Source organism: Rhinopithecus roxellana, chromosome 4, assembly GCF_007565055.1.
Source record: "Rhinopithecus roxellana isolate Shanxi Qingling chromosome 4, ASM756505v1, whole genome shotgun sequence".
In the NCBI taxonomy this organism is placed as follows: Eukaryota; Metazoa; Chordata; class Mammalia; order Primates; family Cercopithecidae; genus Rhinopithecus; species Rhinopithecus roxellana.
The window spans coordinates 123,101,681-123,123,904 of NC_044552.1; the positions used below are offsets into that span (position 1 = coordinate 123,101,681).

The window sequence follows — 22,224 nt, forward strand, 5'->3', positions numbered from 1 at the left end:
TTAAAACATTTTAAAACATTTACATATATTTAGTATAACCCTTACTGTCTTGTGTATTTATTGATATTAATTCAGAGTCTAGCAATTTAGCTATATGACACTAGAACAAAAGAAATATAATATTTTAGATACTCAAATAAGAGAGAAAGTTAAGAAATATCTAACAAATGCAATGTTGACATATACGTTTCAATAAGAAGAAATTGGCTGGCTGTGGTGGCTTGCACCTGTAATCCCAGCACTTTGGGAGGCCGAGGCAGGTGGATTACTTGAGGTCAGGAGCTTGAGACAAGTCTGGCCAACATGGTGAAACCCCATCGCTACTAAAAAAAAATAAAATAAAATAACAAAAATTAGCCGGGCGTGGTGGTTCATGCCTGTAGTCCCAGGTACTCTGGAGGCTGAGGCAGGAGAATCACTTGAGCTCAGGAGGAGGAGGTTGCAGTGAGGCAAGATTGCACCACTGCACTCCAGCTTGGGTGACAGAGCAAGACTCCATCTCAAAATAAAATTAAAAGAAGAAGAAATTTATTTTGATATTGAATGACAACATAAAGGGCAAGAGACTGAGCCTGGAGTAGTGACACACACCAGCTACTCAGGAGGCTGGGGCGGGAGGACCACCTGAATCCAGGAGTTATGACTGCATCTGTGAATAGCCACTGCACTCCAGCCTGGGCAACGAAGAGATCGTCTCTTAAGCAAAACAAAAAAACAGAAAAAGCAAGAGACCAGGAATATCCTTTTTCTTTATGTTTCCTCAGTGGACTATACATTGTGTCCTATGTAGTTATTTCGAGTACATATAAACACACTACTTAGGAGGATAAGCCTGTGAGCAGCCTACCTGTGAACAGTCTGCCAGGGAAAAGAGACCTGCCTAGTTTAGATGATGACTATCATCACTGTCACAACTCATAATATCTAACAGTTGTTTTAATATATATCTAGAATAGAATGTTATATACGTGTGTATGTATATGTGTGTGTGTCTCACCACCCTCGGGGAGCATAAATATATATAAACATTCCTGTCTCCAAGGATAGAGTGCAGTGACTGGATCACAACTCACCGCAGCCTCCACTTCCTGGGTTCAGGTGATCCTCCAACCTCAGTCTCTCAAGTAGCTGGGACTACAGGTGAGTGTCACCATGCCTGTCTAATTTTTGTATAATTTTGTAGAGATGGGGTTTCAGCATGTTGCCCAGGCTGGTGTCAAACTCCTGGGCTCAAGTAATCCACCGGCCTCAGCCTCCCAAAATGCTGAGATTACAGGCATGAGCCACTGCGCCCAGGCCCTAACAGTTATATTTATAAAGAACTGTATGTTTTACAAGGCACAGTTTAACTCTGATTCCAGTGCAGGCCAGGATGAAGGTTATAGATGAGGAAAGAGGTTCAGAGCAGTTAATGTACTATGACAGGTTATATGATAATCCAATGAGTGAGACAGTGTCCCTCTTAAAATATTATGCTGCCTTCTTATTCTCATTCATAATTTTTAACTATAGTAGTCAGTCATCAAGTGTTTCTGAGAGGTTATTGACAGCAGAAAATCTACCTATTTCCTAAGTATGTAAAAAATAAAAAACGAATTCATCAAATGTTTGTCTACATGTGTATTAAAATACATACCTATGTGTCAACTGTAATAGAAGAAAAATCGTGCTGCAGGTGATGTGTCTCATAAAAAATAAAAACTTTTTTTGTTGTGTCTCTGCCAGGCTTTGCTATCAGGATGATGTTGGCCTCATAAAATAACTTAGGGAGGATTCCCTCTTTTTCTATTGATTGGATCAGTTTCAGAAGGAATGGTACCAACTCCTCCTTGTACCTCTGGTAGAATTCGACTGTGAATCCATCTGGTCCTGGACTTTTTTGGTTGGTAGGCTATTAATTATTGCCTCAATTTCAGAGCCTGCTACTGGTCTATTCAGGGATTCAAATTCTTCCTGGTTTAGTCTTGGGAGACTGTAAGTGTACAGGAAGTTATCCATTTCTTCTAGGTTTTCTAGTTTATTTACGTAGAGGTGTTTATAGTATTCTCTGATGGTAGTTTGTATTTCTGTGGGGTCAGTGGTGATATCCCCTTTATCATTTTTTATTGCGTCTATTTGATTTTTCTCTCTTTTCTTCTTTATTAGTCTTGCTAGCGGTCTATCAATTTTGTTGATTTTTTCAAAAAACCAGCTCCTGGATTCATTGATTTTTTGGAGGGTTTTTTGTGTCTCTATCTCCTTCAGTTCTGCTCTGATCTTAGTTATTTCTTGCCTTCTGGTAGCTTTTGAATGTTTTCACTCTTGCTTGGGATTGTAAACTGGTTCAACCATTGTGGAAAACAGTATGGCGATTCTTCAAGGATCTAGAACTAGAAATACCATATGACCCAGCCATCCCATTACTGGGGATATACCCAAAGGATTATAAATCATGCTGCTATAAAGATACATGCACACGTATGTTTATTGCGGCACTATTCACAATAGCAAAGACTTGGAATCAACCCAAATGTCCGCCAGTGACAGACTGGATTAAGAAAATGTAGCACATATACATCATGGAATACTATGCAGCCATAAAAAAGGATGAGTTCGTGTCCTTTGTAGGGACATGGATGCAGGTGGAAACCATCATTCTCAGTAAACTATTGCAAGAACAGAAAACCCAACACCGCATGTTCTCACTCATAGGTGGGAATTGAACAATGAGATCACTTGGACTCTGGAAGGGGAACATCACACACCGGGGCCTATTATGGGGAGGGGGGAGGAGGGAGGGATGGTATTGGGAGTTATACCTGATGTAAATGACGAGTTGATGAGTGCTGACGAGTTGATGGGTGCAGCACACCAACATGGCACAAGTATACATATGTAACAAACCTGCACGTTGTGCACATGTACCCTAGAACTTAAAGTATAATAAAAAAATAAAAAGAAAAAAGAAAAAGAAAAAGAAAAAAAGAAAAGAAAATTATGCTTAATAATTTTTAGGTGAGGTGATGATCAGCTGTTCTTCCCCTCAGCAGTGGAAGATGTATGTAGATAAATGAGATGAGGTTAAAGCTTCTATGCTTTTATTTGACATGATATATTAATTTGTGTAGCCAATTTTTACATAAACCAGAATCTCAAAACTTTTACTCTGTACTTTGCTGGGACTGTGAAGCTGCCACAGTGGCACTTTCATATGAATAAATTCAGAAAATAAAACCACTTAGAGACGGAAATAAATAAATAAATAAATAAATAAATAAAAATAAAAACATTGTCATCTTTTAGTGGATCTTTGGATGAAAAAGGCATAGTTATCTGGGCATACATTGGATGGTTAGGGTATAACAATGACAGCTAAATTTCTGCAAAATGAAGTAGGAGGAATTAAGGATGCTGAGGACAAAGAAGAGAAATTCAAAACACTTAGGGAAGAGGAGAATATGCAAGAGGGGTCAGAGAAAGAGACCATGGGAATACAGTGCAAGCCAGAGACCCCGGGTGAAGATGACCAGTGGCCAACGAATGACTAACGAATTTCTATCAACTGTGTTGTGTGACAGTGTCAAGTTCTTTTTTATACTTCATTATACTCAGACTGATCCTTAGTTTATTCTAATTACATCTATGAAATACAGAGTTGGACTGTGTGATCTCTACTTGCTCTTCAAGCTTTAACATTATAAACACTCTGCCAAAGGGCTGACATTCAGGAAAAGGACAAAAATATTTAAACAGACTTGCTTAAATTTCTGGGGGTGTAAATATACATCTAGACATATGAGTCAAAAATATTGTTTAAAGATGCTTTAAAGTTTTAAAAACATTAACGCAAAAATTCTCCTTTTAGATCAACTCCTAAATTTGTTACTTTTCACACACACAGAGCAACCAGGGACTGAGAGTACATTTCTTCCCAATTTCCTTGTATAAATGTTGATACACTCAATGTGATGGAATCTAACAGCAAAGCAACTTCCCGTTTAAAATCCCAACATCAACATTCAATCCATGTTCATGTAATAAACACCTATATCCTAAGGCCTTCAATTAATTCCCTTAATGCTCAAGCTATTTGATATTAAGGGCTCAAGAATTAAAACAATGTACATATAATTCCAACAATTATGCAAGAATAAAAGTAAGAAGAGAACTTAGTCTACATTATTAAAATATTAAGCCTATTAAACTAGAAACAATTGGTATAAAATTTACTCCTTTGAAGATTAGCAAATTGATTCAACATGCTAACATAAGCATGCATAACCTGAAATTATCATTAATGATTCCTGATTTACTTTTGCAGAGTAATTTTTGTGCAATGGAATGTGTCTGCATCATCCAAAAAATAAGCAGATACGATTACAGTAAGTTCCATATAAATGTTCAGTGGACAAGCACTCTGGAAAGACCTCTTAGCCACTGATAACCAGTTACTTAACATAAACTTTTAAACACCTCTTAGGATTTTTCACAAAGATTTTCAGTCACAAATTATTGCCCTAGGATACTATGCAAGTACTTTAATTTTGAAGTACATTCAAAATCTAAAATATTAAGCAAACAAATGAAATAAGGAAAAAAAAAAAATCAGTCTAACTGGGATCCCAGCCAATGAAAACTTTATTTCATGGAAAGAAAATAAGAACTTCACAACCTCATAGTGAAGATGGAAACAATCACCCCAAACATGAATCAATGTGGATAATACTATGCAAATCACAGAAGAAAGGGGAAGCAGTCAGTCCTGGAGAGTGAGCTGAGGTGACCACTTTTAAAAGAGGCTAAAGGAAGAATCCTTGCACTTCTGGACAGCTGGAGTTGGTAGCACCTTGGCACTATTTGCCTCTTTCATCTTATGAAAATGCTCCTAAAACTGAAGCTGCAAAGCCTTTTCATTTAGAACTTAGGAATCTTCAGCCTTACTTTCCTTAATATTAGCTTTATTACCACTTGTAACATCTACTCCATATTTTTCATTACTGAGCACCATAACAAAACTATGGCCTACATATATAGTTAAGCAATATACAAAATCCTGTTTATATCAATCTGCCAAAGATGTTCATTTAAAAAACACTGATTATACACAGTAGTTATCAAATATACACATTTAATAAGATTTATGAAATAAACAGAAAATTCTTTGAGGCAGGAGCTATTCAGACAAGAGTTAGCTAAAATAAGAAAATAAAGCTATAAAGATACCCTTAGGAATTTGGAAATAACTATAAAATGCTTTTAAATCTTTGTTGAATAAATATTTTCACTTCTTGAATACAACTTAAATCTATTGTTTAATTCCGGGTCAAAATGAAGTAACCCAAATATGCACTCTGTTATATAAAAGGCCCAGGGGATGAAATTACATCTCTGTCTAATAAGGTCCTTTGAAATCCTATACTAGAGTAACTTAGCGGCCAAATTATTTTTCTTCTGTTAATGCTGATTGAGCAGTAAATAATAACTAGGAGAAAAACAAACATGCAAAATAAAGTTTTCACACCTTTGCTTGAGTTTTTTTAGATGATCCTGATCCACCAAATTTAGTAGAAGCTCAAAAGCAATTATTTCATTAATCTTTATATATAGCAATAATTCACCACAGTTTTCAGGGAGGCTTGGGATGATGTTAATTTCCAACTATTAAGAAACTGTACACAAAAGTATGCTTTCAAATTTTAGTATGAAGGTTGGAATGAATTTAAAAACCTTGTTTCAAAACAAAGTGTTGTTAATGTTCTCACCCTGCTTAACCCTTTCAGTCTCCATTTTTGCATCTGTAAAGTAAAGGATTTGGATAGCATAATCTCTAAAGGTCCTACCACCTAGCAAACTAGGCCTGGAGCCCTCTGTATCAAGCATGGCAATGTGAAAAGGAGATTAACTGGGCAAGGCATTTAATGTGAAACAAATGAGAGTGCGCTCTATTTAGAATCTCCCTAAAAACCCTGGTGTAGAAAAACCATTTCAGACTCCAAATCTCACCTAACTCCTCCCCTTTTTTCTTTACATCAGCAGATTGAGAAATAAATATAGTCTAAGTTGTTGTCAACCCCTTTCACATCATGTCTGATATAACAGATTGTAAATCAAAGAAAATGTTAATAGGGGAAAATAAACCCACATCAATTTTTTTTCTTCATATGTATGAACTCAAAATGTTTCAAAATTTTGCTGAAGGCACAAGTCAGGGTGGAGGACTGAAAAATAAATAAGGCTTTTTTCTAACAAATTCATCCAGCAGTTACAATTGCCAACTCTGGAGCCACACTTCCTGGGGTAAGATCCTGCACCCCTATTCACAAGTTGGGTGATCCTGGGAGACAGTAATAGAGCTCACCTCATCAAATTGTCATGAGAATTAATGAGTTAATGCATTTATATTATAATACATTCATTTATAGCACTTAGCCCATGGCACACAATGAGCATTACATAAGTGTTAGCTGTGGGCATCCAGGGCTCAGAACCTAGTTATAATCTACTGTCCACGTGTGTCAACCACAACAGTTTAGGCAAAATAATGAAAGCAAAGCAAAGTAAGTAGGTAGTGTTTGCCCTTTCGTTTTTAACTCTCCTTTGTTTGTTTGTTTGTTTGTTTTCGCAGTTCTCCTTCTACCCTGCTATCCTAGCTCCTGCCAAGAGAGTTAACACAAACCTTTAAACAGATTAGCCCTTACAAAGTTATTTGTATTCTGAAGAAGTCTGACCAAAGAAATCAATCCCTAATCCAAGAAAATATGAAATCACCAAATTTCAAGTACTTTGAGGCAAGTACTTTTAAAGTCAATGTCAGCTAACTTTAGTCTGACCCTATTGTCAAATTTGACCCAATCATATTTATGAACATAGGCTCTTCTATTTGTTGGAGATGCTAATAACCAAGGAAAACAGGCCACATAGTTTCTTCCAAAGATAATGAGAGGCATATTCATTAATCTCAGAAGTGTTTATTTTTCCCTTTTCTCTTCTTAATTGTTTCAATACAAAATAAAATAAATTTTCAATGCTAGCACTACAGCCTTAAGTCCTAGTCAATGAGAGATACTTTGCTAAAAGAAAACTAAGTATGTCTCAATAATCCAAGTATTGAGTTCTAGGAGATCACCTACTATTTTTTTTAAACAATGGCTACTGCAAATCTTCTTTATCCTACTTAAGCCCTTAATCCTAACCCTGCTTCCATCTACTTCCTGATCTTGCTTGGACAAAGGTATTTCCCTCCTGTAAAAAGAATGCATCAAGGAAGAGCATTTTGAAAATTCCAATATATACACATTCTCTTACATTTCCAGAGTCAGAGTGTATCACTCCTCTCCAGCTAGTTCACCTTCTTTCTGTCCTCCATTAACCCCATCATCCCCTCTGCAACAACGTGAAGTCTATTCTCCACTGATTCCTTCTCCAAGTCCGTCATCAAACACAAGTAAGCCTCCCCTTGGAATAAGGTGCTCCATTCAATTGCTGTTCTGCTTGCCTTCTTTAAACTTACAAACTTTCTCTTAATTCCTCATTATCTTCTCTGAATTGAATCTCTGGGATACCTTTTCTTACCACAACTCTCTTGGGACTTCCTTTTGAAGGGCCACCAGTAACCTTCTGCTCAACAAACGAAACAATCTCTTTCTCCGTGCCATTCTGCTTGACCTCTCAGAATGTCAGACAGTAATGACCAATTCCTCCTGAGAGTTAGCTTGGCCATGGCTGTGAAGACACTATTATCCTATTGGTTCTCATTTCCCATATCTTTTCTCAGTTTCTTACAGTTCATCTTCCTCCTTGCACTTCATAAACATGCTGGTCTCCTATGTTTATCTTCATCCTTCTGCCCTTCCTCAGATACCATCTCCCCTTAAAAGCATCACCTCAAGGAAAATACTGTTCTGCTCCACACAGCCAGCCCAGACTTCTCCCCCATGGCCCAGCAGGGCTTCACCAATTGCTAGTTTTACATGTTCTCAAAAGTCCTCAATTCAAATGCACCTTTCTCTTTCCTGAAGTCATTGATACTTGCTCCTAAACTCTATTAATGATATCTTCTAGGCTTGAAACTCCAGGATAATCTTTTTCCTCCTCCAAGTCCACCCTTTGCCCTTCCTCCTATTAACTCTATTTGGTTTAGTTACCAAGTTCAGCAAAGCTTTATTTCCAAGTTCCTTTCATTGATTCTTTCCTTAATGTCTTTCTTTCCACCATCACGTCATAAGTTTAGGCCAGGGGTTGTCAAAGTATGGCCCACCACCTGCCACCTGCTTTTGTAAATAAACTTTGTTGGAACACAACCATGCCCATTCATTTATTTAATGTCTATGGCTGTTTTCACAACATTTCAAAAAATTGTCAATCCCTGACTTAAGCCTTTTTTGTTGTTGTTGTTGAAACGGAGTCTCACTCTATCACCCAGGCTAGAGTGCAGTGCAGTGGCACAATCTTGGCTCACTGCCACCTCTTCCTCCTGGGTTCCAGCGATTCTTCTACCTCAGCCTCCCAAGTAGCTGGGATTACAGGTGTATGCTACCATGCCCAGCTAATTTTTGTATTTTTAATAGAGATGGGGTTTCACCATGTTGGCCAGGCTAGTCACCTGACCTTAGATGATCCACCCACCTTGGCTCCCAAAGTGCTGGGATTACAGGCATGAGCCACCATGCCCAGACACTTGGCTTAAGCCTTTCTGAGTTCACGCACAAACTCCTTCAAGATCCTCTAAGCCATCTCTCGTACTCTCAATTTCCCACCTTCAGTAATCTCCCTACCATCTGGTTAATCTTCCTAAAACATCATTTTAAATATATTAATCTCTTGCTGAAAAATTATATGTAATTTTCCATTATGTCCAAGTTAGAAAGTCCAGAAATACAGGACTGTATCTTACACATCTCTGTCTTTTGTGCAGTAATGAGCATCATGGTGGCCACTCAAGAACACGAAAACATCTCAGCTTGGCTTCAAAGCCTTTTTCAGTCTAGTCTCAGTGCTTCTTAGCCAGATTTCCCACTGCCCCACATCCTCATGCCCACAGAGCTTTTGATTCAGTAATTCTAACCAAGCCACAGTCCTAGGCAGGCCTTATCACCTTATATTTGGTACCTCTGAGCTTTTATGCCTGATATTCCCCAGGCCAGGAGAGGTTCTCTTTTGTCCATACAAATTCCTTCTGTCTTTCAAGACCCAGTGAAGGTATAACCTAGCCTATCTATAATTCCTTTCTTGTCTTTTATTGAACACATTTTCCATGCTGATAGCATAGTACTGTTACCTTTGCAATATTATTTTGCTTTTTTGATTAAATTCTGTGTTATGTCTTTGGCTTTTCATTGCAGTTCTCTCAGTAATATATCATAGCATAGTATACATTATATTAAATGTTCAGGTAAACTTTCTCAAATGTTTTGCAGGCAGTAAGTATATAATTAAAAAACTCATTGGAAACAGATGTAATGTAGAACAGTGGTCCCCCCGACACACACAGAGAAGTCATCTGGGAATGTCTCAAGACATTGTTTATTGTCACAACAAAGGGGGGGTGCTACTGACATCTAGTGGGTAGATACCAGAGATGCTGCTAAATAACACAATGTACAGGACAGCACCCCTCCCTAACACTATAAAGAATTTTGTGACCCAAAATGTCAACAATGCTGAGGTTAAAAAACTCTAATTAGATTAATTCTTTCCTAACCTGAAATGCCTAGAAACATCACATCTACAAACAAAGCAATGAAAAAATGAAAACTGTTGACTGAATTTTCTTCTAAATATTTCACGATTTGTTCACTTTGATGGAAATCTCAAATAAGTGAATATTGTCTCAATACCTATTCATAGCTGTATGGTGCTCTTTCTGCTATGATAGAGGTGCATCCAGTAATCAGTGACATGGATACGTGTTTTTGGCAATTTGGAAAAAAGCACCTCGAAGGAAAATTCACTGAATGTGGCCACATACAGTCTACAACATAACTCAGTGCTTATGGGTATCAGGATCAAGCAGCTATCTATGTAAACTAACATCTCCTTGATCTCTAAATTTAGGGTGCCCAGGGCTTAGTCCTTTTAATTTGTCCCTAGCTAGACTTATTCTTTCGGGGATTTCAACAAATACAATGTTTTGAAATGCCACTGATATCTTGAAGCCTCCTAAATTTATATTTCAAGTTCAACTCACTCCCCGGAGTTCCCAATGGTTACATCTGATGCATATGCCTAAGAGAAAGTAAAATTTCACATGCCTTTATTAGCTTAGTTGGTTAACACGCCCCTGAGAATGTGTCCCCATGCAGTGCATCAGCAATCCAGCCGTTCTCTGTAATTGGGGATCTCCCTTGTTTCCCTGAGGCCTTCTCCTCCTTCAATACCCTAGGAGAACACAGAGACCAAAGAATCTTTCTGGGGCTTCTCACTGCCTCAGTCTCAAAATGATCCACATTATCACTTCTCCTTACATTTCATGGGCCAGCACTAGTCATATGGCCCTGCTGACAGAAACTGAGATGCACCAGAAAAGAGGTGTATGAAAGCGGGTTGGTGAAAACACAGCAATGCCTCTGCCATTGAGTCTAAAACTGACCTCCTGATCTGCACCCCCAACCTATTCTTCCCAAGTCATCCAATCTCAGTCAATGCTAACTCCATCCTTCCCATTTCTCTGCACAAAGACCTTGAAGTTGTCTCTGACGCCTTTCAGTCTATCATAATTCATATCCAATACATCAGAAAGTCATCTTAGATCAACCCAAATGCAATCACTTGCTACCTCCAACGCTACTTTGTCGATTTTTCATCTGGATAGTTACAACAGCCAGTCTCTGCTCTTGTCATCATAGTCTATTTTCAAAATAAAAGCCAGAGTGGTTATTTAAAAACTTCAGTCACATTACACAATCCCTAAGCTCAAAACCCTCCAACTGCTTCAATGTCATTAAGAGAAAAAGTTTAAGCCTTACAATGGTCTGGAAACCTCTACACAATATGTATTCCTCCACCCTCACATGCCCATGCTGATCACCTTTGTAGCCTCTTTGCAGCCTTTGTAGCCTCTTTGCAGTTCTGCCCATCACTACCAACACTGACATTATTCCTTGAACCTACCCTGCATGCTACCACCCCACGGTTGCTGTTCCTTCTAACTAAAACCCGCTTTCCCCAGATATCCACATGGCTCGCTTCCTTGCCTCTCTTGAGTCCTTGCCCAACATCTTCTCAGTGAGGCCTCCCTAACTACTCTCCAAAAACTGCAGCTGTCCCTTCACCTACCTACCCTGCCCGCAAGCACTTCCTATCCTCCTCCCTGCTTTATTTGGTTTTTCTCCTTGCATTTAATACTATCTGATATACTATATTTCTTTACTGTTTGTCTCCCCCCCAATAATATAAGTTCCACAAGAACAGTAATATTTGTCCATTTTGTCCACCAAGTATTTCCAACAATGAAAACCATGCTTCAAATATAGCAGTGCTCCACAAATATCCACTGAATGAATTAGTACTAACTATCCAAGTCTCGTTTTAAAAGAATTAAAGAATAGAACTTACACAGTATCATATAATCTTAGGCTAAACTAAAATTTAGCGGAAGAATAGGAATTATTATATTCATCTTTTAATCCCTAGTTTAGCAAAGTTTCTAGAAGACAGCAAGAAGTCTTGAAATGCTTATTTAAATGAATTTGCTGAACTACCATTCAATTTCCATACATTCTGCTATCTTACAACTGCCCGTTAAAATATTTACTAATGGGGTCAGGTGCAGTGGCTCATGCCTGTAATCCCAGCACTTTGGGAGGTCAAGGCAGGTGGATCACATGAGGCCAGGAGTTCAAGACCAGCCTAGCCAATGTTGCAAAACCCCATCTCCACTAAAATTACAAAAAATTATTCTGTTGTGGTGGTGTGCACCTGTAGTCCCAGCTACTAGGAGGCTGAGACAGGAAAATCACTTGAACCCAGGAGGTGGAGGTTGCAGTGAGCCAAGATATGTGATTAATGAAGCTTATACAATTAATCTGTAATCACAGTGGAGTTATTTAAATTTCTCACTCAAACCCATATTTAAAATTGTTCGATCTCCATATAAATAATCTAAAATCATGTTGAGTTTTAATACATACTTTATGACACCAAGTGGACTGAAGGGTCTGAAAATCATGTTAAGCTGATAGAAGCAGGTGAGTTCATGTGTTTAACATGAAATTGTGTCTTTTGCAGTAGCATAGATGGAAATGAAGGCCATTATCTGAAGTGAAACAACTCAGATACAGAAAGTTCAATATCACATGTTCACACTCATAAATGGGAGCTAAATAATATGTACACATGGAAACAGAGTGGGATAATAGTCACTGGAGACCTGGAAGGGTGGGAAGGTGGGTGGGAGTGAGGGATGAGAAATTACTTAATGGTTACAATATACACTGTTCGAATGATGGTTACATTGAAAGCCCAGACTTCATCACCATGCAATATATCCATGTAACAAAACCACACTTGTACCCCTTAAACTTACATATTACAAAAAAAAAAAAATATGGATTCTGGAACAAAGACTATGTAAGTTCATATTCCATCAGCATAGCTTCCAAGCTGGCACAACCCTGAATAAGATACCTAAACTCTGCTTCAATGTACTTTTCTTCAGACTGGGGTTGAAGAAAATGACAGAGCCTCCACAAAGGGTCGTTATGAGATTTAGTGACATGAGTGCATAAAGCACTTAGCATGGTACCTCTATCAATGAACACTAACTTTTTTCATCAGTGAATTTTTCCATTTGTTGTATACTTTATAGCAGAAATAGCACTATGTTTATGAATGTTTTAGATTATACTTCTAGTACAAAAATTATTTTCATTTTAATTTTTATTTTTTAAAATTATTATTATTATTGAGACAGAATCTTGTTCTGTCACTCAGCGTGGAGCACAGTGGCACAATCTCGGCTCACTGCAACCTCTGCTTCCCGGGTTCAAGTAATTCTCATGCCTCAGCCTTCCAAGTAGCTGGGACTACAGGCATGCGTCACCAGGCCCACCTAATTTTTGTATTTTTAGTAGATACGGGGTTTCGCCTTGTTGGCCAGGCTGGTCTCGAACTCCTGACCTCAGGTGATCCACCCGCCTCGGCCTCCCAAAGGGCCGGAATTACAGGCATGAGCCACCGTGCCTGGAATAAATTATTTTCATTTTAATTTATAAGGTAGAATTATTAGATAACAATATGTAACTTGTAAGTTCAGACACAAGACTTTTGATACCCAAAGATATCATAGCTCTTATTTATAGCTATACTATCCAGACCAACTTCCCAGGGATCTTGACAACTCATCAGCCCAGAATTAGCAGGTATGAGGCTTGGTGCTACCCTTCTTTCTTACCAAGTCCATGGCAAATCACACCAAATTGATAACGTTACTTTTCCAATGAGCTAGGATGTAGCCATAGGTTCCTTCTCAACACAAGCCCCTGCTACCAGCTGATCACATTTGACAGAAGAAAATGTAATACTTAGTCTCCAGATCTTGGCAAGTGGCATACAATCATAATCCATATTCTGCATAATATGAGGCTCTCCATACATACATATATACACATATATATATCATATGTATTCTAAGATTTGAGAAAAAGTTTTAACAAATCAAATTATAATTTTAGAAGGCCATAGAAGATAATAATTAATGAAATATTGTGCTGAATTTTCATAAACTCACACAAAAATATAAAAACTCAGAGTTTAAAAAATACCTAAAAGTAGGAAAAGGATATGACCAGACACTTCTCAAGAGGACATACAAGCGGCCAACAAACATGAACAACTGCTTAACATCACTAATGACCAGAGAAGTGCAAATCAGAACCACAATGAAATACCATCTCACACCACTCAGAATGGCTATTATTAACCAGTCAAAACATAACAGATGTTGGCAAGGCTGCAGAAAAAAGGAAACACTTATATACTGTTGGTGGGAATGTAAATTAGTTCAGCCACTGTGGAAGCAGGTTGGAGATTTCTCAAAGAACTTTAAACAGAACTACCATTTGACCCAGCAATCCTACCACTGTTTTTAGACCCAAAGGAAAATAACCCGTTCTATCAAAAAGACATTATTCACAATAGTAAAGACGTGGAACCAACTTAGGTGCCCACCACAATGGAATGGATAAAGAAAATGTGGTTTATATATACCATGGGATACTATACAGCCATAAAAAAATGAAATCCTCTCCTTTGCAGCCACATGGATGCAGCTGGAGGCCATTATCCTAAGTGAATCAATACAGGAATAAAAAAACAAATACCACATGTTCTCACTTAGATGTGAGAGCTAAGCGGTGAGGAAACATGGACACAGAGACAGAAACAAGACAGTGGGAACTACCAGAAGTGGAAGGGAGGAAGAGGAACAAGGGCTGAACACTTACCGGTTGGGTATTATTCTCACAACCTAGGTGCTGGCATCAATCGTACCCCAAACCTCAGTGTCACACAATATACCCATGTCACAAACCTGCACATGTACCCCTGAAATCTAAAATAAAATTGAAATAAAAAAAAATCTTCCTCAATAAAATTTAACTCAAAATGAACTAAAGACCTAAATATAAGAGCTAAAGCTATTGAAAACTATAAAATTCATATAAAAAATCATAGGAGTAAATCTTTGTGAAGGCCATTATCTCAAGTGAAGCAACTCAGATACAGAAAGTGAAATATCACATGTTCTCGCTTACAGATGAGAACTCATAAAGAAATGAAATCATAGGAGTAAATCTTCGTGACCATGACCCTGAGTTAAGCAAAGATTTCCTACACACAACACTAAAAGCGCAAGTGACAAAAGAAGAAAATAGATAAACTGGACTCAAATTTAAAACTTCTGTGCATCAAAGGACACTATCAAGAAAGTGAAAAGACAACCCACATAATGGGAGATATCCTTTGAAACGTATAGATCTGGTGAAGGACTTTCATCTAGAATATAGAGAGTACTCTTAAAACACAATTATAAATAAGGAAGTAACCTCATAAAATATGGGTAAATTTATATTCTTTCTATTTAAAGAGTATAAATAGAAGTGTCTCCATACAATGGAACATTATTTGGCAATAAAAAGGAATTAAGTACTGATTCATGCTACAACATGGATGAACCTTGCAAATATTATGTCACATATAAAAAGCAAGCCACAAAAGTTCTCACATTGTATGACTCAATTTATATGAAAGGTCAAGAACAGACAAATCCATAGAGATAGGAAGTGGACTGGTGCTTGTCTAGGGCTGAGGGGTGCTAGTCCGGGGAACAGGGGGTGTACTAATGGGCATGAGATCTCTGTTTCAACTGATTAAAAAATCTCTAAAATTGATTGTGGTAATAATTGTACATCTCTATGAATACCCTAGAAATCACTGAATTGTACACTTTAAGTGGGTGAGCTGTATTGTATGAAAATGACATCTCAATAAAACTACTATTCGCCGGGCGTGGTGGCTCACACCTGTAATTCCAGCACTTTGGGAGGCCGAGGAGGGCAGATCACGAGGTCAGGAGATCGAGACCATCCTGGCTAACAGGGTGAAACCCTGTCTCTACTAAAAATACAAAAAATTAGCTGGTCGCCGTGGCACGTGCCTGTAGTCCCATCTACTCGGGAGGCTGAGGCAAGAGAATCGCTTGAACCCAGGAGGCAGAGGTTGCAGTAAGCCGAGATTGTACCACTGTACTCAACAGAAGGAGACTCCATCTCAAAAAAAAAAAAAAAAAAAAGCCAAAAAAAAAACAAAACTATTCTTTTTAAAATGCCCAAAATGAAAGAGTAAGCCTTAATGATTATTAAACATTAACATATACTTAATATATCTACTTTGTAACTTCAGTTTAGGTACTCTATTACATAACTGCAAAGTCAAGCTGTAATTGGCAATTTGGAGTTAACAGTAATTCTGAAACTGCGCTTTGAACAGAATTCCACAGAACTCTGAAGTGTGTTGTTCAGTTGGATAGTATAAAAATTACATGTTGTAAACAAGATTCTTTTAACTAGTTTAAAGGTCAAGTTCTTCCATACAGAATTTGATCCTCCAAAAGAATAATCCAACGTTGTTTAGATCTAAATAAAATACATTTAAGATATTCAGTACAAGTATGCCTGCTGGTCGAATTGGTTTAGAGTACCCAAGAATAAAGCAATAGAATAATAGGATTTTAGGATTTTGATAATGTCACAGTATAAGAATATAAAAATGATTTAAATGAAAATGAATCAAAATAATTATAATCAAAATAATTATATTCTGACGGTGTTTAAACACCGTCAGAAATTGGTGGTTCTGAAGTTCTACATCCAGATGATAAGTTTAATGGTAAATTCAATTCTATACAATAGTTAGAAATCTGACACAGAGAGGAACACACATTTTAAAGACGGGCTACTGGCTATAATCGAAGATAACACTGTAGGATGTCTAGGAACAAAGATCTGAGGAATAATCAAAGTCATGAGTACTCTAAAGAAAAACAAGGGAGAGAGATAAAAATAAATTAATTTACTAAACTAGCTCTAGAATTTTAATAGACATTATTAAACTAGCATGTTTGGTGCAGGCAAATAAATACAATTTTTATCTACAAACATCTGTAGAAACGAATTTCCAAAAGTATTGCTGACACGTCTATGAAAATGTTTCATAAATACAAATAGAATAGCTTTGAAATATGAAATGTATTATATCTACAAATGTACATAGAAATGAATTTCCAGAAGTATTAATGAATCATACAATACGTAACATGATCCAATGAATGTGAGTTAATTTAGATGTCACTAATAAAATCATGCCACCAACAATATAAGTGAATTGATTTAGTAACAATGTGGAAATACACACGAATGTTCAGGCCCTTAATGCATAACATTTAGGGAAAGCAATCCTACTGTAAATTATCCATTTTACTTAGTTTTACTTAATATTCACTAATGTTTTATTTTATAACATACAATACTTAACATTAATAAAACATATTTATTTTCAAACCTGCTGGCTTGATTGTTAATTTAGGCCAGACTCCATCTCCTGTTGATATGAATGTTTTAGATGAGAAAAAATCTGAAGTAATATTCAGGAGCATGAAAATAGGATTATAAAACACCTCAATCTATAAGGATACTATAGAAGCTATAAAACTAATAAATATTGCTCATTCTCTGCTTGCATACAAAAAAATACAATATATTTCACGGTATGAAGGGAGCTATTGCTAGGTATAACCTACATTCATAGCCGTTTCTATTATCAAGAGCATTTCATTAAAAACTGTAATAAGCTGCAACTGGCTATAACTTAAACCAACTCTAAAGAATCATGAAACTCTAAAATAGAATTGCAGATAAATTTATGAAAATTAAATATTATTTTTAGTTGCTTATCTCTTAAAATTCTCTACATCCTCTAATCCAGAACGCCAAATAGGAGCCAGATATACTAGAGGAAAAATGAAGGACAGAACTTTGTTTTGGTCACATGCAGTTAAACTCATGTTAGACCTTCTATGCAATTTTTTAAGTGAGTGGAATATAACTTCATGAGTAAGTAATCTACTCTGAGAATAACATTTTGGCTTTCTAAAATTTGTCAGGCTACTTATTAACATAACTCACTACAAGTATATAAAAGCTTTTGAAGAAAACATTTACTGAACACTGGCAAGAATCATGCTAAGAAGTAAGAGTACAAGATGAACAAGAACCACCATTACTCTTAAGTAGTTTATAATGTAGTGGTGAGATAGGCAAGTAAACAGATAGGGTTTCAGTCCTGTCGGGTAAGTGCTGGGTTAGGGGTAAATGTCAAAGGGTTATGGCAGCACACTGCAGAGGGCCCTAACCAGAAGGGCTGATTGGGTGAGAAGAAAGGAGGTAGTCTGAGAGGGCTGCTCAGAGGCATGGAAACCTAAACGGAGTCTTCAAGAATTACAGGTTATCCTGGTGGGAAAGAGACCCCTCTGGGAAGACGTTAAAGCACTTGCAAATGCATAGAGACTTCAGAGAATCTGGGAGATTCAGAAACCAGAAAAAAAAAAAAAACTGAAGAAATAAATAAGCATTAAGCTCTGTATGCTTGATGACACACTTGAGCCTCTCCCTTGAAGGCAAGAAAGGGCTTGTGAAGGATAAAAATGAGGGTAGCAATGTGATCAGGGTTGTATTTTAGGAAGACAACTCTGGAAGCAACTTAAAGTAAAATAAGAAAGTCAAGAGATAAAATAAAGATCTCAACTAAACTAAGGGAGCTCCAGCAAAAAGAACAGCTTTGAATGACATTAAACATTAAGAGTGGACAAAGCTTTGAGATGGGGGATGAAGCAAAGGAGGATTACTACCTCTTTGCTGCCATAACCCATTCAGTAGCTGATGATGCCATCACACTGAGATGAGTAATACTGGCACAAAGGACAAAAAGAGAAAAGCTGGGAGAGGGGAGGAGAGCTGGTGAATTTATTTTTCATTTGCTGAGTGTGTGGACCTGTGAACTTCCAGGAAGGGATGTCTGGTCAGTAGCTGGATATGCTAGAATGAATGAATACTCATTAAAGAGCATCTGAATATCTCAGGTATTTGTGACAGTAGCTAACATTTATAAGTGAGGTATGTGCAAGCACTTCATAAAACATCTTTTTAATAGCCTTCCACTCCATAGAGGAGGAAGAGTAAGTAATTTCCCAATGGTTTTAAAGTATTTAAGTGACAGGGAAATTACTTAAACTCTTCCTCCTCTATGGAGTGGTTTTATAGCTCACGCCCTTAACTACCATATTATGTTGTATCACGCAAAATCCATTAAAAGTTTTGGGACCAGCTAGAAAGAAGTAGGTTTAATTCTGATCTCTGCTACTTAACAGCTGTTTGACCGTGACACTCTCTATGTCATAGTTTCATCTATAAAACAGTGGTCTTAAAAATTGCAATGAAGGGATACATGGTAAGAACTGGAGAGAGTATATGGAAAATGCTAGATGCAGTGTGCATGTGTCATAAATGACTCCTATTGCTATGTCTACATCCAAAGAATCCCCCTTGAACCAAAATAGCAACGATATGTGTAAATTCACTTTCATTGAACTATGAACTTTAATTCCATCCCTACTTGTTCTATGTCTTAATAAATTAATCATTTTTCAAAATATTTTGAGACATTAATATACTCCACAAAATTTAGAGTCATTTAAAGATTTCATTCAAAGATAAATCATTTCCATGTAAAAAGGCTGACTCTTTTTCTTTTCTTTTCTTTTCTTTTTTTTTTGACATTTCTATAGATGCCATAATATGCATAACCCAAAAGCAATGAGGCATGTTGATGTTATGGAGAGAGCTTTGGACTTGGAGTCAGAAGAACTGTGTGAAGTCCCAACTCTGCCTCTTACCAGCCATGCCAATATGGGCAAGTCATTTAACAGTTCTAAGCATCTCTTTCCACATTTGCGAGATGAATACATTGGTCTACATGTTTGAAATTTAAATTTAGCAAATGGGTTCAAGCTGAGAGGGTAGGTAGGTCACCCTAGATTTCCTGTTCTCAAACCTGACTGCTCATTAGCATCACTGGAAACTTTTAAAAACATACTTCAAAAAGAAATAGTGAGCTCCATGACCTTAAAATATCACTAGAAGGATACCATATCTGATTTGCAAGTTCTGTGCTTCATTTTGTGAACGGTGATATGATGCATCTTTAATAACACGTCACTTTATTGTTAAACATAAAAATACATTCTCAAATGCATTGAAAACAAAATTCTTTCTTGAGTATATACACATCCTATAGTAATTAACAGAATCAACCATCTGGTTTTCCCCAAACTCTGCCAGCTTTAGCACTGAAAGTTCTGTGTCCCTAGAAACCCCTCAGTCTCTGGAAACAAAGACCGTTGGTCACTCTAACATATACACACACATACATACACATATTTGCATATACACACACACTTGTATGTGACCCTCGGTGTATCAGAACAAAGTTCAGATCAACAGTACTCCTTTAATGAAGCATCACCACTAAGATGTTGTCAACACTTACTACTAACTATTCAACTCCACCATAGTCACACAGATAGACCTCTGATTCCAACAGTCATGATGACTAACCTCCATTTTGCCAGAGTCCATTCTGTGAATATTTACAGTCAATAACCAGCATTTTTAAAAGTTTTAAAACCCTTGCCTTCCCATAGCCATTTCTGTTTACCTTACCAAAGGAGTCACACAATTCTAGAGGAATGTATCGCTACAATTTGACAGATTTTGTAGTTTTTTCACTTTATAACTCTTTGTTGCATTTTTCCTATGATGCCATGTGAAATAAATAATAAAGTAATATATAATGAAATGAGACTATGGTCATCTCTATCCAAATTAAAGGCATGGCTATCATTTCTTTTAAATATCCACTACAAAGCAAATCAAATTAACTTCAAATGGCACCAGAATATACAACTCTCTTAAAATTAAACTCATCACATGTACCTTTTCTAGAACCCATTATTATATATAAGTATCTTTTCCTCAGTTGCTTGATGGAGAAACATTTGACTGTAAGATTAGGTCATGATCACATAAGCTAATAAAGAATGGCATCAAAAAAAAAAAAAAAAAAGAACAACATCAGACTGCAGAACACACTCTCAGTAAGTACAGGTCTTGTTACTTGTAGCACCATGAGTTGCCTGTATGCAAAACAGTTCAAAGGACAGCTTCCAGTAGTGTGAAGGTGTGGGGGTGTGAGGGAAGCCCTCCCATTGCCTCTAGTTCCACACACTAAAGAACCACTGTCACAGAGACACCACTAACAAGCTAGGAGGAAAGGTTGCAAAGAGCCTTTCCCTTTGAGATATCAGAATCTTAAAAGTATTGCCATCAGTCTGGTGCATCCTTGGTCCTGCAATGAATCTAGTAAAATACAAAAAGCCCTTGAGAACGATGGTTTCTTTCCTCCTTAAAATGATCAACAAGCATGCTAATAATATACTTTCTCCTTTTATACTTCTGATATTCAACAATATCTAGCATATCTGAAATAAAATAATAAAGGAAGTGTATACAATTGTTTAGACTGTCTAAAACATGCATCGTGATTTCAACACCCTAGTCTTTTCACCACTGGCTTTCCAAGTAGAAAATCAAGGAAGACATCAAAATGGGACATCCTTATTAAGCAGAAACAGCATAAATCTCCAAGTCTGTTTCATGGTCTTTGAAAGAAAATTCAAAAATCATTTAAAAATATATTTAACGAAAAACTTACTTCTTACAATATATCCCTTTTACGTATGATTTTCAGTAGTGTTATCGCAACTGTTTTCCAGCAAAACTGAGAATGAAGACTTACTGATTGTTCATTTAAATCCTGGGCGTCTTCCATGTGGTTCTCTCACTTCTCCTGCCACTCCCAAGTAGAAGCAGCTTCCTTCAAGTAAAAATGACTATCTAAAACAAGAAGATGGAAACAAAGTGGAAAAAAAGTTACCTTTATATTCATTTATAAAGTGACAAAAACATATTAAGATATAGCATGGTAATTAGTAACTTATAGGAGCATTCTTTCAAGAAGAAAATTCCCTAATATTGTCTCCATATCTGGATGCAATTAATGATCTTGAAAGTAGTGTCGTGGTAAAAGTGGGATATGTGAATAGCTAGTCAGGAATCCTACAGATCAACAAAAATATCTATAGTCTGCAATAAACACAGTCTGCAATAAATAGTTAATACACTATTTTGCTGAGGGAGGTATGTCATCAACCATCTGATAGATTAACAATCAAGAGTTTGAATTAACCATTTACTTTCAAAAGTACGTAAAATAATTTGAAAAAATAAGTGTGCATTTTAATATGACAGCTTTCTCTTACAGGAAAATTTGTCTGAATTATCAGATGATTATTCTTCTGAAAAATAATTACTCTTCATTTTTAAAAAATATAAAATACATGACCAACCTTAAAAAGACAATATGTTAAAGAATGTATTACAAATAAACATGGGAAAGATAATTAGTAATACACTATGGTGAAATAACTGGTTAACTATTCAAAAAATATCTTTACTCCATACTATACATTAAAATATTTTCAAGTGAATTAAAGTTAAAAAAAAAAAACTCTAAGAAAAATAGGCATATATTTTTAAATCCCCAGACAAAGGACTTTATCATAGTAGCAACAGAAGA

General features: G+C 36.7%; 1 protein-coding gene across 5 annotated transcripts in view; it reads right to left on the reverse strand.

Annotated features, from left to right (window-relative positions):
• EYA4 (EYA transcriptional coactivator and phosphatase 4) overlaps nucleotides 1–22,224 on the reverse strand; it is a 287,469-nt gene that overhangs the window by 231,777 nt on the left and 33,468 nt on the right. For all 5 annotated transcript variants that reach the window (XM_010357882.2, XM_010357880.2, XM_010357884.2 and 2 more), the window contains one exon: nucleotides 21,385–21,482. In XM_010357882.2, the coding sequence (XP_010356184.1) occupies nucleotides 21,385–21,417 (33 nt within the window). In that variant the 5' untranslated portion in view covers nucleotides 21,418–21,482. The remainder of the gene's footprint in view (nucleotides 1–21,384; nucleotides 21,483–22,224) is intronic.